The 18446-nt window shown below is 46.0% G+C and overlaps 1 protein-coding gene across 3 annotated transcripts in view; it reads right to left on the bottom strand.

Moving 5' to 3' along the window:
• Window positions 1-18446, bottom strand: part of LOC138975332 (uncharacterized) — a 60080-nt gene that overhangs the window by 8102 nt on the left and 33532 nt on the right. For all 3 annotated transcript variants that reach the window (XM_070347990.1, XM_070347991.1, XM_070347989.1), the window contains exons 23-32: window positions 17042-17215; window positions 15468-16136; window positions 10265-10542; window positions 9464-9815; window positions 8344-8466; window positions 6095-6685; window positions 5586-5732; window positions 5076-5208; window positions 3808-4153; window positions 672-837 (exon numbers count right to left, since the gene is read on the bottom strand). In XM_070347990.1, coding sequence (XP_070204091.1) covers window positions 672-837; window positions 3808-4153; window positions 5076-5208; window positions 5586-5732; window positions 6095-6685; window positions 8344-8466; window positions 9464-9815; window positions 10265-10542; window positions 15468-16136; window positions 17042-17215 — 2979 coding nt within the window. The remainder of the gene's footprint in view (window positions 1-671; window positions 838-3807; window positions 4154-5075; window positions 5209-5585; window positions 5733-6094; window positions 6686-8343; window positions 8467-9463; window positions 9816-10264; window positions 10543-15467; window positions 16137-17041; window positions 17216-18446) is intronic.

The raw sequence follows: 18446 nt of genomic DNA, 5'->3' as shown, positions 1-18446 counted from the left end.
GAAAGCCAGCGGCCATATACTATGACTGACTTACTTGACTTATTCCTGTAGACTCCCTGTGGAGCATAGGGCCGCGGCCATATACTATAGTGCTGTTCATTTTTTGTTCTTAACCCTCTGTCATGCACCAAAGACTTTCGTTAGAAAGTTTGCATCTGTATCACCTGCACACAGGGGTGCACAGACACTGATTAGAGTCTGTACAGAATGTTGACCCTGGGAAAAAAAAAATCAAAAACCCGGGTATGAAACTCGTACCAAATAACCAGTTAAAACGGGCGGGGATGTAGCTCAGTCGGTATTGCGCTGGATTTGTATCCAGTTGGCCGCTGTCAGCGTGAGTTCGTCCCCACGTTCGGCGAGAGATTTATTTCTCAGAGTCAACTTTGTGTGCAGACTCTCCTCGGTGTCCGAACACCCCCGTGTGTACACGCAAGCACAAGACCAAGTGCGCACGAAAAAGATCCTGTAATCCATGTCAGAGTTCGGTGGGTTATAGAAACACGAAAATACCCAGCATGCTTCCTCCGATATTGGCGTATGGCTGCCTAAATGGCAGGGTAAAAAGGGTCATACACGAACAAACCGACTTGTGCAAAAAAACATGAGTGTACATGGGAGTTTCAACCCATGACTGAAGAAGAAGAAACTTAAAGAATCCACATTCTCACCTGCACCAAGACGAGCAGCACCGTGACCATGAAGAGACCCATGGGGCGTCCCAGCTTGTTGTACTTGACGGTAAACATGTCCTCCTTCCTCCTGGATCGCCAACAGTCCACCAGTTTCACAAACAGTGCAGAGTATGCGATGGCGTAGACGAAACCCAATCCAAACCTGCGAACGTATTTCATAATGTTGGAAGGTGAATGATTTTATGACTGAATACAGTTAAATACATAATAACGTTTGAAGGTGAAAGATTTTATGAACGAATATAGAGTTTAAAATATCAATGACAGGGGCAAAACGCTAGAAAAACATATCCGTAGAGAGCTCTTTTCGATATTTCATTTGAAACAAGTGAAAAAATACATATCATGATATTCTGCACTTGAAGAAATCCTTGATCGAGAAATTTAACTGCTGCTGATTTTTGCTGCTGGAACACCTATTCAACAAGAAGGGCAAAACCCATACAACTCACATGCTTGACCTTGACCTTTACATGACCTTGACCTTCAGCTAAACCTAGCAATGACATCATACACTAAGAACTGCTTTACACATTTTTCCTACCAAAATACATGTGACCTTGACCCAAGGTCAAGGTCATCCAACACAAAGCTGTTAATTCAAGACATAGGAAGTACAATGGTGCTTATTGGCTCTTTCTACCATGAGATATGGTCACTTTTAGTGGTTCACTACCTTATTTTGGTCACATTTCATAAGGGTCAAAGTGACCTTGACCTTGATCATATGTGACCAAATGTGTCTCATGATGAAAGCATAACATGTGCCCCACATAATTTTTAAGTTTGAAACAGTTATCTTCCATAGTTCAGGGTCAAGGTCACTTCAAAATATGTATACAATCCAACTTTGAAGAGCTCCTGTGACCTTGACCTTGAAGCAAGGTAAACCAAACTGGTATCAAAAGATGGGGCTTACTTTGCCCTATATATCATATATAGGTGAGGTATTCAATCTCAAAAACTTCAGAGAAAATGGGAAAAATGTGAAAAATAGCTGTTTTTTAGACAACATTTATGGCCCCTGCGACCTTGACCTTGAAGCAAGGTCAAGATGCTATGTATGTTTTTTGGGGCCTTGTCATCATACACCATCTTGCCAAATTTGGTACTGATAGACTGAATAGTGTCCAAGAAATATCCAACGTTAAAGTTTTCCGGACGGCCGGCCGGACGGACGGCCGGACGGATGGACGGACGACTCGGGTGAGTACATAGACTCACTTTTGCTTCGCATGTGAGTCAAAAACGGATTAAGAAATATTCTTTTGATACCTTAATTCCTGTATGACTCTGTTGCAACAGCACAAAAACAACTTAAAACAGAATAAAAATACAGTCAAACCTGCCCCTGCGACATCTTCTCGAAAGCAACCAACAGCCCACAACGACCATCTGAAGGATCCCACACACCTTTTTCTTCTACATAATTCACCTTTCCATTGCAACCACCTGTCTGCAACGACCACGCTTGGTGTTATAGACAGGTTTGACGGTACAGTGGAACCCTTTTAAGCCCTTGACAAATCTGAGAAAATCAGGTCTTAAAAAGGGGGAGTCTTAAAATGGGGGTACATTGTCAGAGCTAATCAACAGACAATCTGAACAAGAAGGGCAAAGCCCATACGACTCACATGCTTTACACATTTTTCCTACCAAAATACATGTGACCTTGACCCAAGGTCAAGGTCATCCAAGGTCATGCAACACAAAGCTGTTAATTCAAGACATAGGAAGTACAATATACGTTATTTGCGTGTTTGACCAAAATATGACATTTTACACAGATCGAGACAGTCATTGTTCTCCGAGACCGCGCTAGCGGTCGAGGTGAACAATGACTGTCTCGATCTGTGTAAAATGTCATATTTTGGTCAAACACGCAAATAACATTTATGTATCGATCGAATTCCTTTCAGGTACTTATGACTTTGTTGTTGTTTTGACGATTGAACGAGCACACACACACATGCATGCAATCCACATGTATGCAATCAAACACATAAGCTTCATATTTGGGCGTTTCAGGTTGACCGAAACTTCAAAGGAACTACAAAACACACGTCATGTACTCACTTTGTTGTTATTTTGACATTGAACAGCACACACACATGCAATCAAACACATGACGTTTTTTTTTTTTGAGTTCCTTTGAAGTTTCGGTCAACCTGAAAAGCCAAATTATAAAGTTTTGTCGGCCTCTGACGTCACATGACTCAAAGAAGGGAAATCCAATCTCCAATCGATACATTGGTGCTTATTGGCTCTTTCTACCATGAGATATGGTCACTTTTAGTGGTTCACTACCTTATTTTGGTCACATTTCATAAGGGTCAAAGTGACCTTGACCTTGATCATATGTGACCAAATGTGTCTCATGATGAAAGCATAACATGTGCCCCACATAATTTTTAAGTTTGAAACAGTTATCTTCCATAGTTCAGGGTCAAGGTCACTTCAAAATATGTATACAATCCAACTTTGAAGAGCTCCTGTGACCTTGACCTTGAAGCAAGGTAAACCAAACTGGTATCAAAAGATGGGGCTTACTTTGCCCTATATATCATATATAGGTGAGGTATTGAATCTCAAAAACTTCAGAGAAAATGGGAAAAATGTGAAAAATAGCTGTTTTTTAGGCAACATTTATGGCCCCTGCGACCTTGACCTTGAAGCAAGGTCAAGATGCTATGTATGTGTTTTGGGGCCTTGTCATCATACACCATCTTGCCAAATTTGGTACTGATAGACTGAATAGTGTCCAAGAAATATCCAACGTTAAAGTTTTCCGGACGGACGGACAACTCGGGCGAGTACATAGACTCACTTTTGCTTCGCATGTGAGTCAAAAAGCAAGGTCTTTAAAAACAGGAAGTCTTAAATCGGGGGGGGGGGGGGGGGGGGGGTGGTGGGTGTCTTACAAGGGGGGTTCCACATTAGAAAGCCACCACCACCACCACCACCATCTCGCGACCAAACTGACGTGCGCTCAACGTTGACACGTTGTTTTTTTATATAATTCACCTTTCCATTGCAACTACTTTTGGTCGTTATAGACAGGTTTGATGGAATAAAGCTACCACCACCACAATCATCTCAGGACCAAACTGACCTGCGCAGACCGCACAGCTCGACGTTGACGTGGGCCACGAAGGCGAAGACCAGCCCGTAGAGCAGTATGATACTGAAGGCCAGCACGTAGCCTAGCACGCTGGTGCCACCACGCACCGGGTACACCACCAGCAGGTAGATAAACAGCGCCAGCGACACAAAGATGCCGATGGCTGCCAGGGTCGCCACGGCAACGCCCCACATGTCCTGGAAGCGGCTGGTGACGGAGGGGATGGTCTCCACGTAGTGCAGTGCTCCTGTGGCAGGGTCTTGGTACGTGCGTCCTTCTTCTGTCACCACCAGGCTGGCCTGGCGCGGGTTGTACATCCACTGGTTGGGTATGCCGTCTGAAACACAAAGTGCAACCTTTTATGTTTCCCTCCATATTATAACCCCTGTTTGATTTTGTGCTGCTTGTGTTTTTGATTTTTGTTTTCCTGTGTATTCGATGTCCCGAAGAAGCCTTATGGCAAAAATTCCACTTTGTCTTTGTCTGTGCTGTTTGTGTGTTGGTGAGTACCGATTTCTTTTGTTTTTCAACTTTGTTTCACCCAGTCATCTTGTTGTTTAGACAGAGTGCAGGTTAAGGAAACAAACCAACTCCACCCAGTTGCCTGCGAAAGTCTGAGCAAAAGCTAATTTTACTATGAACCACCAGTACCCAGTTGCCTGTGAAAGTCTGAGCAAAAGCTAATTTTACTATGAACCACCAGTACCTAGTTGCCTGTGAAAGTCTGAGCAAAAGCTGATTTCACCATGAACCACCAGTACCTAGTTGCCTGTGAAAGTCTGAGCAAAAGCTGATTTCACCATGAACCACCAGTACCTAGTTGCCTGTGAAAATCTGAGCAAAAGCTGATTTCACCATGAACCACCAGTACCCAGTTCATGGTGAAATCAGCTTTTGCCATGAACCACCAGTACCCAGTTGCCTGTGAAAGTCTGAGCAAAAGCTGATTTCACCATGAACCACCAGTACCCAGTTGCCTGTGAAAGTCTCAGCAAAAGCTAATTTTTCCATGAACCACCAGTACCTAGTTGCCTGTAAGGGTCTGAGCAAAAGCTGATTTCACCACTTAGGTGGTCCTTGTAACCTATAATGGGCAGTCAGCATTTACACCCTGCGACAAATTTCTCAGACAACTGCTAGCAGCCTTCTTGACACAGTTTTATAAAAGCTGATAGTGAAATAAACTGACTAACCAATAAACTGCTTCCTTGCCAAACAAAAATCACCACAAAGAAAACAAACAGCATGAATAAACTCACAGATTCCAGTAGGTCCCTGACACCTGCACTCAGTGCCCACACAGTTGGATGTGGGAACCACACCCTGGTCGTACAGAATCAGGCCTTGGTATGTCCGCGAACTGAAGACAAGGTTATCTGTGTAGCGGCCCAGCTGAAAGAGGAAAAGTACATTGTCTTCATCAACGTTTGTATGTGTTGGTTTTCTGTGTGTGTGTTACTGTGTGTGTGTTACTGTGTGTGTGTGTGTGTGTGTGTGTGTGTGTGTGTGTGTGTGTGTGTGTGTGTGTGTGTGTGTGTGTGTGTGTGTGAGTGTGTGTGCGTGCATGCGTGCGAGCGCGCATGTGTGTTTGTGTGTGTGTGTGCTAGAATGTGTGCATGCATGTGTTTGTGCATATGTGCGTTTGCCTATGTGTGTATGAGTTTGCGCTGATGAAATTAACTTTCACCTGAATTCACAGCATTCATTTAATTTTAATTTTAACACGTTATGTGAATTTCTCTGGACAAGACCAGCAACAAGTAACTCACCCGACTGTAAACGTAACCCGACTCAGAGCTGTGGTAGTTCAAGATGTCGAAGCCGATGTTGCCGTACCCGGCACTGTCAAAGGTGAAAGAGAAAGTGTTGTTTCCCACCAAGGACGGCAGCACGTTCCACTGGGCGTTCAAGACAGCCTGATGAAGCAATAAAGTGTGAAGCAGTGAGCGATGGGCAGACAACTTCAACAGTATTCAATCTTTTAGGAGAAGGCTATTTTGATCCAAGTATGAAATGGACAACTACTAAACCACGGTATCAACAATGGACGAAAGTAACAAAAGTGTATGACAATAGTGATAGTTTCTGTGAAAACAAACAAAGACAGACTGACAATTAACAAACAAGTCACAAGCTCTACACAAACGCACACACACACACACTATCATCAGGATACACAAAACCAATCACACACACACACACACAGGCATGTACACACACACTTACCAAGAAACACACAAACACACACACATCAATACACACAAAGCCAGTCACCCACCAAGTAAATCTCATCATTGCGATTCTGCAGTTCGCTGATGCAGGCCGAGATGTCCAGTGAAGAACCCTGGCAAGGCTGGATCTGGTTCAGTCCCTGTGCCACCATGTACACCGCAATCACCGTATGCAACACAGACGGGTCGTAGGGCACCATGGTGTCGATGATTCGCTCACGCTTGCTGCACAGATTGGAGAAGGGGAGGCTTCGTCGGGCTTCTGCGATCTTACACGTATGCATGGTCTGGTAGATCTCCTCGAACCAGTCATCAGGGATGCCCTGGCGGTTGGTGAACGTCAGCGTCTTGACAAAGCTGCGGAAATCCTCCACGAAGGCGGAGTATGGCTGCATGACGATGGCACCTGAGGCCTGTTGCTCCAAGCCGGCCAGCGCCTCGTTGTCACGCCCCCAGGCCGTGGTCCCGATCCAAATGAAGCGGCCGGTCTGCCCGCGGTTCTTGGCCGCCTGCAGCAGAAGGCGGGTGTGTGCGGGGAGCGTGAAGAGGATGACGGCACGTGCTCCCACCTGCTGGCTCACCTGGTCCAGAACCGCTTCAGCGTCCGTGACGTCTGCGTTCAGTCTCAGTCCCAGGGCCTGACGAACAAAAAAAAGGTTGGATTGTAGGTGAAAAACAAGGTCAAGTCGAAAATATAAAGCGTATATAGGGCGGATGTGAAATTCAGTGTCAAGTTTGGTGTAAGAAGCAGTCATTTTCAGGGTGTAAGGTGGGGGTAAAATTCAAGGTCACTTTGCAGATGTCGTGTGGAGGGTGAAAAACAAGACCAAAGTGACGTTGAAAATCAAGGTCAAGGTGTGATCAAAAAGAAAAAGAAGTTAAGTGTGAAAATGACAGGCATGATCATGATGCAGGTATGCACCACCACTATCCCTCCCTCACTGAGAACTACACACATGGAATTTGTCTACCTGGCAAGCATGCACCACCGTCATTCTCTTTCTCTCTCTCTCTTTCTCACTCTTTCTCTTACAAAGACACAAAACCACATACCGTATTTGACGGACTACAAGCCGCGACTTTTTTTCAAAAAAAATCGCATTGCGGCTTATAAAAAGATGCGGCTAAAACGTTACCTAAACTTGAATAGCATTCACCTAATGGAAGTCGCCGCGGATTTTCATTTCGCTCGATTAGCGATTACCGGTACTTTATTAGCTCTCTACTCAAGACTCGGCGCTTTTCTCTTTCTTTCGCAAATCTTCGTTTGTCAACAAGTCATCGTGACAAGATAGCGTACAGAGAAACACCGGATGTATCAGGATCTCGCGCGCGCGAGATTTCGTTTTTTTGTGTCTCGCGATAGTTGGAGGAGCGAGAGCCGCCATGTTGTGTTTTCGTCAGCTCAAAATGTGCGCAAAAGTCCTAAATCATCAAAAAAAAGCTTATTCCGGGCGGGACTACATGTGTGTTTTGGTCACAAATTGTGTGTGTGATATTTTTCTTCAAACTTGTTCACTTTTCTTCTTTGTTTCACTTGTTTATTCTTGGAGCCGATTTCGCCAAATACCGTACTTTCGTTTGCCTGGTTGTTTTGATTGATTGACACAATCTGATTATAATTTTTTTCGACGGCGGCTAATATAGTGACGCAGCCTATACGTGTGTTACACGACACTTGAGATTGCCACAAGTTCTCAAATGTCGTATAGTTGTGTTCTTTTATTCTACGTCGCCCGTCTTCGCAGCAGCAGAAAACAACTCGTCAAATTGAGTTCGAGGATTTATTTAGCATTCCATACATACAACTGCACATCGTAGCAGAACTCAAAGTAGAAGCTTTTTTTTAACATTCAAATCGCGCTGGCATATATAGCAAATACTCAATCTCGAGAATATTCCAGACCGAACATGATACAACTACATTATATGAACTGTCCTTGAACTAGAATAGTGACGCTCTCTATGACGTACATCAAAGGTGCCGACGCACTTAATCCGAGCGAACACCACGAACTCACGACTAAAAACAGCGTGGTAAACAACTTGTTTTGACAGGACTAGAAAGTTCACCTGCATTCTCGCCCAAGCATAAATATTGTGTTTACAAAATATAATATCGGTACTTTCCCACAAAGTACAAATAAGTCAACTACATGCAACACACAAAACTGAACCAAAGCTCAGCAACGGCAGCGCTTCCTAACAACGTGGCTCGTCCCAATTTTTTTCTTAAAAGTCGGGGGTGCGGCTTATAAAACGGTGCGTCTTGTAATCCGTCAAATACGGTAATTACCTGTCCCATGCACGCTGATTTGTCAACCGCAGCCTGTCGTAGCAGTTCGTTCTTGGCGGCCACCATGCCTGGCTCATCAGTGAAGATGACTGAAGCATAGTCCCAGTTCAGCTTGCCCAACACCTGTCCAACACACAAAGACAACCATTATGAGTGAAAACGATGACAAAGTTGATGACGACAATCCTGATAAAGCAGTACAGTGGTAGCTGTCATCCGAGGTCCTTCCGACAAGAGGACATCTCCAATGAAAGGACACATTCTGTTGTCTCACCGCCTATTATTTTGAGGTAAGTATACCTGTCAAAACAGGACACCTGTAATTTAGGGACCCTGTTCTAGTATTAACATGAGGCCCTTTTGATGACAAGATGGCTCACAATAAAGGATAACTTCTGTTGATTCGTCTTTCTTCGAGATATCTGGTCAAAACCTCAAACAGAAAAAAGCTGACTACATCCCTTTGAAATGACGCCATGCAAGCAAACCAGAAAAGGCCTGAGCTCAGTATTGTGCACAACAATAAAGTGAAAGCTGAAGTTTTGTTTGGCAGGACACTGGAGTTTCTAAGTTGACTAGAACTGAAATGGCAGCTCAAATGTCACTGTTAGTAAATATTAAGCATCCCACGTGTAAACACACTTTGTCATTTATTTGCCATACTAGACTGCCCCAGCATTCCTGAAACAACTCAGACAGCTGCAGCACATTACAGCACCCACTCTCACCCACTCTCACCTGCAGTGACCTTGGCCTAACAACACTCCACGGACTCTCCTTATTACTTGTCATAAATCGGGTGGCTTAAGCACGCTACAGCAGCGACACTCACCTCCAGCATGACCTTGGCCTAACAACACTCCACCGACTCTCCCTATTACTTGTCATAAATCGGGTGGCTTAAGCACGCTACAGCAGCGACACTCACCTCCAGCATGACCTTGGCCTAACAACACTCCACCGACTCTCCCTATTACTTGTCATAAATCGGGTGGCTTAAGCACGCTACAGCAGCGACACTCACCTCCAGCATGACCTTGGCCTAACAACACTCCACCGACTCTCACTATTACTTGTCATAAATCAGGTGGCTGCAGCACGCTACAGCAGCGACACTCACCTCCAGCATGACCTTGGCCTGAAGGTCGTCAGGGGGCACGATGCTCAAGAAATGCTCCGAGCCCACAAACTCCCTCAGCTGGGGGCTGGTTGCCGACGGCGACAGGGTGGTGATTCTGGTGGAGGCCAGCGTGCGGCTGACGGGGATGGAGTTGGCGTTGCCGTCGGGAACGAAGGCGACGATGCTGGAAGGGGGGACCACCTGACCTGACTGACCCGAGTCGCAGAGCGGGTAGCCGCCCAGCAGGTTGAAGATGTCCTGGTCCAGACGCAGGGTGGAGGAGCAGGTATCCAGCGCCACGCCTCCCAGCCGCAGCGACTCCGGGTAGCGGTTGTCCAGGTTCTGGTTGACCCTGTAGACAGCACCACAATGATAAGGAGGCTGGTTCTGAACCTTGCCTTTACCCATACACACAAAGGAGTCTTTCCCCCCAATGACATCTGCAGCTAGCTGGGGATGGATTCCAATAAATTATCATGACACTGTTTCTGTGATGCACATTACCCCCCCCCCCACCCCCAATTTGTTTTTTTTAAACCAAAAAAACAACTAATAAAACAAAACAAAAAAACTAAAAAAAAAGATTAAAAAAAAGAAAAACAATACATCAACAACAAAAAGTCAAAAAATCAGAGAAACCAAAATGGTATCAGAAATCGAAATGAGCACATAGTTGTGAATTTGCTACACATGTTTTATGTTTAGCTTAGTTTTATCCACCTCTCATTCTCTGTGATATATTTTGATAAAGACAAATATGTTTCACACAACAGAAAATATTTTGTCCTCGTTAACACAGACCTGTTGATGGCATAAAAGAAGGCCATCATCTTGAAGAAGTCAGAGCCCACGTTGACGTCGCTGCAAGCAAAGGGGTTGCTGGGGCTAGCCTGGTGAACGTCCCCAATGTAGACCAAGTTCAACCTGGAGGGCGATGGCTGCAGCATGTAGCGAGACGGGATGCGTTGGGGGAAGGGATTGACGCAGACACAGGTGTCGTAGGGCATGCAGTACGCCTGGTAGCTGATTTCATAGGTGATGTCCAGCTTGAGGAAGTGAGTGTCGTTGAAGGATCCCACCTGGAGAAACAGAAATGGATATTGCATCTTCATTGTAAGCAGATATTGTCAATGATTCATACAGTAGAATCTGCTTTTCCCCGAGTACGCAGTACTAGGGTCCTGCAGACTTTAATTGTGTGTCTGTCTGTCTGTCTGTCTGTTCGTCTCTTCTTCTTCTTCTTCTTGGCGTTCGCAGGTTACACAATCAGTCCAGCACTGGTGATAAATGCTGTCGTTCTCTCCAACTCCTGTCGACTGCCGTATAGTTTGGTCTGCAAGGGAGTTGGTGACGGCCACACTTCTTTTCGTTCCTCATCTAGCAAGGGACATCGCTGTAAGATGTGTTCCGCTGTTTGGTCTTCTTGACCGCAGGCACAGGTTGGTGATGGCGCCAGCTTGAACTTTCGGTTCATGTGAGCATTGAGCCTGTTGTGGCCAGTACGCAGCCTGATGAGGTTGACTTGCTGCTCTCTGGACATTGTGTGGTAGTCATCTCTGTTTGTCCTTGGCCTCATCAATGCCTTGATGATTGTCTTCTGCTCACTAAAGCTGACACTGTTTTCAGGTTGGTCTTCCACGGCTCCTTCTTTCGCCAGCTCATCTGCCCTTTCATTTCCTGGTATCCCACAGTGTGCTGGTATCCACTGGAGGACAACTCTTCTGGTTTGTCTGACCATCTGTAATGCTTTGGCCAGCTGTGGGAGTTTGTCGTTCTCTAGGGCCTGAAGGACTGAAAGGGCGTCCGAGAGGAAGACAACTTGGTAGCAAGGGTCTGCGGAGTCCTGAACCAGGGAGGCGGCCTGCATGAGAGCTTCTGCTTCTGCTTTATAGTTTGTGCAGTGTTTGCCAGTGGCAACGCTGGATGTAGCTGTATGTCCCCCAGGGAACTGGATGAGAATGCCTGCACCTCCATTGAGCACGGCGTTAGTTGCTGATCCATCGGTGTATACATGGATCCACGCCTCTTTTGGGTACTGTTCGTCGATCAGGGCTAAGGTGAGTGCCTGTCGAGCTGTGTCATTCTGATCTTCTCCTGAGGTAACATGTGGAACACTGGTGCAGATCTGGATGCCTGGTTTGTCTGTTCGTCTCGACTTAACAGCTTAAATGGTGAAACACCCCCCTTTTAAGACCTAAAATCTGAGAAAATCAGGAGGGAATATTAATTCGAGGGTAAATTTACAATGTTATGAACAGAAAATCTGAAAAATCAAGTCTTAAAAAGTCTTAAGTAGGGGTCGTCTTAACCCTTAGGCTGGTTGTCGCGACATATGTCACGCTACTTTACGTAAACATACTGTCATCTGGTTGTCACGACATATGTCGCGCTACAGGCTCAGTCTGTTTGGTCGGTTCCGATTACCTCCCATGGATGCGAAAACCTATATGACCGTTTTTCTGTATTTTTCAATCAATCAATCAATATGAAGCTTATATAGCGCGTATTCCGTGGGTACAGTTCTAAGCGCTTGTCGAAGAGTTGTTAACACAGGACTAACAAAGAAACTAACATCTACAGACAGACACGAACCCTATCACACACTAGCAAACCCTGATAAACATACAACAAACAACTGTTTAACAACAATGTACACATCAATAGCTAGGTCCAAACAAAATAATATTAAACACAAAGAAAACACCTCTCACAGAGCACAGCATAAGAATGTCTTTTGGGGCACAACACATCACGTCGAACATGAAAGTCGCAGCCAGCTACGGGAAGAACTGAGTCTTCAACCTACTCTTGAACGCGTCAAGAGAGGGGCTCTGGCGAAGCTCAAGCGGCAGGGAGTTCCAGACGGAGGGGCCCGCGGAGGAAAATGCACGCTGACCAGCAGATGCGAGTTTCGAGCGAGGGATGTGAAGGCGGAGTGGGTCAGCAGCAGAACGAAGGGGACGGTCGGAGGGCTGGGTGTACAGGTCCAGGGAGGATTGAAGGTACTCTGGAGCAGAGTCGTTGAGACACTTGTAGACCAGAGTGGACAGTTTGTAGGAGATTCGGGTGTTGACAAGGAGCCAGTGCAAGGAGCGAAGTAGGGGGGTGATGTGGTCTCGCTTCGTCTTCCTCAACGTCAGCCTGGCGGCAGCGTTCTGGACTCGTTGTAGGCCATGAATGGATGAGGCGGGGAGGCCAGCCAGAAGGGAGTTGCAGTAGTCCAGACGACTGAAAATGAGGGAGACAACCAGCTTGACACAGGCGTCGTGGGTAGGTAGCGACGGATGGAGGCGATGCGTCGTAGGTGGAAAAAGCAGGTCTTGATGATGAAGGAGATGTGTGTCTGCATGGAGAGAGTGGAGTCGAGAAAGACGCCAAGGCTCTTGACAGCAGTGGAGAATGGAACAGTTGCGTCATCCAGCTGGAGGTCGGTCACAGTGAGGGAAGCAATCTTCTGTCGTGTTCCAACGAGAAGGGCCTCCGTCTTCTCACTGTTCAGCTTCAACTTGTTCTCAGTCATCCAGTTCTTGATGTCAGTGAAACAACTGGAGATGGATCCTAGGAGATGGTCAACGTCCTACGGCTTGGCGCTGTTCTGGAGCTGCGTGTCATCGGCAAAGGAGTTGTAGTTCAAGCCGTGGCGTTCGATGACCAAGGAGAGGGGTTGGGTGTACAGGGTGAAAAGGACAGGGCCGAGGACAGACCCTTGTGGGACGCCGAAGCGGACAGGGACAGGCTGAGAAGAGAACGAATCAGTGGTGACAGTCTGAGAGCGGTTCTGGAGGTAGTTCCGGAACCAAGAGAGGGCGGTGTCGTGAATGCCGAACGTGGAACTGAGGCGATCGACGAGTAGCTGATGGTCGATCGTGTTGAAGGCCGCGGAAAGGTCCAGCAGCACAAGGGCAGAGACGAGACCGCTATCTGTTGCGTTCAGGAGGTCCGTGGTGATTCGCAGGAGCGCAGTCTCGGTGCTGTGGTGAGGGCGGTACGCTGACTGGTACACTGGCATCAGCGAGTTCCGAGACAGGTGGGCGCTCAACTGCTCCAGGATGATATGCTCAAGCTTGGAGAGGAAGGGCAGGTTGGACACAGGACGGTAGTTCTTCAACTCGTTGACGTCAAGGCCTGGCTTCTTGATGAGTGGGCGGACAACGGCAGACTTGAAGCAGTCGGGAACGACGCCTGTGGCCAGGGAAATGTTGATGATATCTGTGATAGACGGCAGGAGCTTGTCCAGACACTTGGTGAAGAGGAAGCCTGGCAGGGGGTCTAGCTCGCAGGTCTTGATGGCCGTCTTGGTGATGAGTCGCTTGACGTGGTTTTGAGTGACAGGCTGAAAGCGCGTGAGGGGGGAGCCGGAGAAGGAGGGGGAGGGTGGGGACGGGACGAAGGGCTGCTGATCGAGTGTTCTCCGAAGCTTGTCAATCTTGTCCTTGAAGAACTCCGAGAATAACTCCGGGATATCTTGTGGTGGGTGAGCAGTGGGTAAGGGGGCAGCGTGGGAGGAGCCCAGGAGAGAGGACATGATGGAGAACAGCTCCCTGGATGATGAGGCGCTGGCGATGCGGTCGTGGAAGTGCTCGACCTTGGCAGCAGTGATGGCTTGCGTGACTCGAAGCACCGCATCCCTGAGAATCTGCCGGTGAACCTCCAGGCCAGAGTGTCGCCATGCACGCTCCGCTCGCCGTCTCTCGATCTTGGGTTAATTCACCAGTGGCTATGTACCATGTGTTACAGAATTGCACCAGTGTAGGGGTTAAAAGGGGGGTTCCACTTTCACTGCACAGAACTTTCGGGGGGTAATATTTCAAAAGATTAATGTAGGTTCCCATCTATATATATATATACGACTTGTGTCTGTCTGTCTGTGTGTGTGTGTGTGTGTTCGCGATGCACGGCCAAAGTTCTCGATGGATCTGCTTCAAATTTGGTGGGCATATTCAGGTACACCCCGGACACAACCTGCTCGATGAGAATTTTCAACACGTGCTCTCAGCGCGCAGCGCTGAACCGATTTTGGTTTTTCTGTTCATCTTCCCAGATCCATTCCCATTAACTCTTCCTTATCTTCTCCAGTGTTTTGAGTTTATCTCCCTTCCTTCGTGTGGCGTCAATCCATATTCCCGTTACTATTTTTAGAAGGTCACTGTCCACAACGCTCAATCCATATTCCCGTTACTATTTTTAGAAGTTTTCCTTCGTGTGGCGTCAATCGTGTACGGTGCGCCACTCAGCCGGCAAAGACGGCGTACGGTGCGCCACTCACCCGGCGAAGCCGGGTATTCGGCTCTACTTCTTCCCGGTGAAGCCGGCTTCCCGGCGAAGCGGGTATTCATCTAGTAGACTATATGGAACCTACACGTTACAGGTTTGTTCACTTTTACAAAATCTAACGACAACCGACACCATGGCAAATCAATTTTGGTGCTTTTAACACATATCATTTTCACTCTTACCAAAATCTAACCATAACCAACTTCATGACATATCAATTCTGATGCTTCAACAAATATCTGCAAAAGTGTAAGTGTGGGATGTTGCATTGTAAGGGACACCAAGCTGGATGGCATGAATATTCAGAACAGGGAGATATAATAATACATGTAATAATAATAATAACAATAATAATAATAACAATAATAATAAATAACTGTTCAATAGCACGAGTCCCATCTATTGGCTCCAGGCATTTAAACACATACACACATTCGGTTGTGAGACTGAACAAGTGTCCAGAAAGAAATTTCAAACGAATTGAATATGGGCTGTGTGATTGTATGCTTTATTGTGTTTTCCCGGTTTTTTGTTTTTTTGAAGATGCATATAGCATAGTTTTGTATGTCTGATGTTATTTGATGTTGCTGTCTGATGTTGTTGTCGTGTATCAAAAAGAAAAAAAATGTTAAAAAATAAATAAATAAAATAAAACATAAAAAAATTCAAACGAAACTGTAATGTACGGCCGCGGCATGGAACAACAAATCACAAAACAAAGCCCACTCACATTTTCATACATGTACAGCGCAGTCGGAGGCACCTCCTGGGTGGCAGTGACGTTGTAGATGTGGTAACCACGGGAACTCTCACCCGTGGGCTCGAAGTAGAAAGGCTGCAGGGTGTCATCCGTGAAGTTGACTTTGCGCATCTCAGACAGCACCATATCTCGTCTGTCTCCCGTGATATCAAACCTCCGGCAGAGTCCGCCGAGGGTGCTGTAGGACGGGCAGATTAGTTTCAACGTTTCGTCGATTCCTACACCCGCCGAAAAGACTGCATTGGCAACATACAGGACGTAGGGATCCTGAACGTAATCCTTGTCGCGCGGGAGCCCCCGAGTGCGATCGCAGTTTGGGATTCCTGCCACTCCACCGGACCATGAGCAACCGAACTGGTCTTCGTAAAACTCCTGGAACCACGGGTTGAACGTGTAGTTGTCAGGGTTTTTGCCGTCCAGGTACTGGTCGTAGAGAGGAACGTCAGCCGTCTCGATGTCGAAGATGATGACGTTCTTCTTGCTGTTGCGATCGCCGAGAAGCTCGCTGAGGACTGTGAGATAGGCCTTGTCGTAGCCCCACTTATCAGTCGCCACCCACAGGAAGCTGTCCCTGGCCAGAGGGTTCCGTCCCGCCGCTTGCAGGATGGGGAGAGGGTTGTCCATCAAGAGCACCACTACCTGAAACACACAACGGTCATCAGTGATTGCAGAGAGAGAGAGGGAAAGGGAGGGAGAGAGAGAGAGAGAGGGAGGGAGAGAGAGAGAGAGAGAGAGAGAGAGGGAGGGAGAGAGAGGGAGAGAGAGAGAGAGAGAGAGAGAGAGAGAGAGAGAGAGAGAGAGAGAGAGAGAGAGAGAGAGAGAGAGAGAGAGAGAGAGAGAGAGAGAGAGAGAGAGATTTGTTTTGATATTGTTGTCCTAATCTTGACTATTATGAGTGGACTTTTTGCGCCTCGATATTTTATTAATGTTCTTCCGTTTTATGTTGTTTATTGTAATGCTGTATACACCACACCTAAGTTTCTCCTCGTTGAGATAATAAAGTGGTCTATGTCTATGTCTATGTCTATGGGTGTTCTGTACCCAAGTATTGCCTATAAGTCCAGGTGAATTGATCTAACAACAAGAAGAGCACATGCTCAAACGATTCACCTTGGTCATACAGTCGAACTTGCTTAGAACGACTTCACAAGAGTTTGCTATAGGGGGTTGCTATGGAAAGATGAATTATTTGGAGAAAAAAGTTTGTCATGGATACTTCTGAATGATCGTTATGGACAGGGGGCTGTAAGTGTTATGGAAAAGTGGTAACTGAGGCAGATTACCTAATATGAATCCGAAATACTCTTTTTCCGTAAAAATGAATAATTCATAGAATCCTATTTTAGGAGGGTCAACCAGACTTGGAGAAATGTATGAAGACAGTTTACTATGATGCTCTTTTCTAAAACTGTTGCAATGCAAAGAGGGTTCGTTTCGGATGTTTGACAGAAGTCAATTATTATTTCAATGCTCAACAATGACAAGTTTTCAAGTTACTCGAGAATAAGTTGTAGCAAAGCTATCAATGTAAACTTGTAGCTTACCTTTGACTGCTGGTACGTGACGATCTCAGTCACAATCTCCGCTGCCTGCGTTGTTATGTCTTGGTTTGAGTCGCCGATGGTGTAGTTATGCTTGATACACACCAAGTTGAGACTGGCTAACCGCTTGAATTCCTCTCTCATTGTCTCGCCAATACTCTCATAAGAGCTGACCACCTGTAAAACAGCATGCAGAAGCAAAATGAAAAATAAGTGTGAATGACCACTATCAAATTAAAATGCTGGAATCCGTCTGAAGTGCCTGCAAACCATTGAAGCAAGCACACACACACACACAGACACACACACACACCCACACACACACACACACACACACACACACAATAATAATAACAAGAAGAGCAAACGCTCGATCGAGTCACTTTCGCAGTTCTGAATATTATATGAGGCATCAGATGGACAGGAAGAAATTGCTATTCACAACACAATGCATACCTGAAGAATGAGATTGCATGGATCGAGCAACAAAATATTTACCTTGGCATTAATGAGCTGTGTCACTTTTATAGTTTACGAGAAAAGCCCAACGTTAAGTTGTGTGTTGACGAACAGGAAAGGCTAGTTATCTCCCCTGTGTTTCCGATAACGTTTGTAAAAAGCTACAGATGTAAATAATTTGATGTAAAGAATAATCCTATAAAGTTTGAATCAAATCCGATGAATAGTTTCAGAGATATGATATTTCAATTTTTTTCCTTCAAGACATACCTGTGACCTTGAAAAAGGTCAAAGGTCACCAAAGCAGACGTCAAAGTGTAGAGGTCACTGGGAGTCACGTTCACATAAAATTTGAGCCCGGTCACTTTTATAGTTTCCGAGAAAAGCCCAACGTTAAGTTGTGTGTTGCCGAACAGAAAAGGCTAGTTATCTCCCTTGTTTTTCTGATAACGTTCGTAAAAGGCTACAGATGTAAATACTTTGATGTAAAGAATAATCCTACAAAGTTTCAATCACATCCGATGAACTTTGTCAAAGATATAAAATGTCTAATTTTTCCTTTGACGCTGACCTGTGACCTTGAAAAAGGTCAAAGGTCAACGAAACCATCGTTAAAGTGTAGAGGTCATTGGAGGTCACGACTAAACAAAATATGAGCCCGATCGCTTTGATAGTTTCCGAGAAAAGTCCAACGTTAAGGTGGTGTCTACGGACGGCCGGCCGGCCGGACGGCCGGCCGGACAGACGGCCGGCCGGACGGCCGGCCGGACAGACTAACACTGACCGATTACATAGAGTCACTTTTTCTCAAGTGACTCAATAATAATAATAATAATAATTACATGATTAATCATCCACATTGTCTTGAGTGACTTACTTTATTTTATCAACTTTTTTCAAAAGTGACCTGCAACCTGAAGACGCGTCTTCAAAAGTCAACAGCATGCAA

The sequence above is a fragment of the Littorina saxatilis genome, linkage group LG9 (assembly GCF_037325665.1).
Source record: "Littorina saxatilis isolate snail1 linkage group LG9, US_GU_Lsax_2.0, whole genome shotgun sequence".
In the NCBI taxonomy this organism is placed as follows: Eukaryota; Metazoa; Mollusca; class Gastropoda; order Littorinimorpha; family Littorinidae; genus Littorina; species Littorina saxatilis.
The sequence above is the reverse complement of the archived record's forward strand: the minus strand, read 5'-3'. Positions and strand labels throughout refer to the sequence as shown.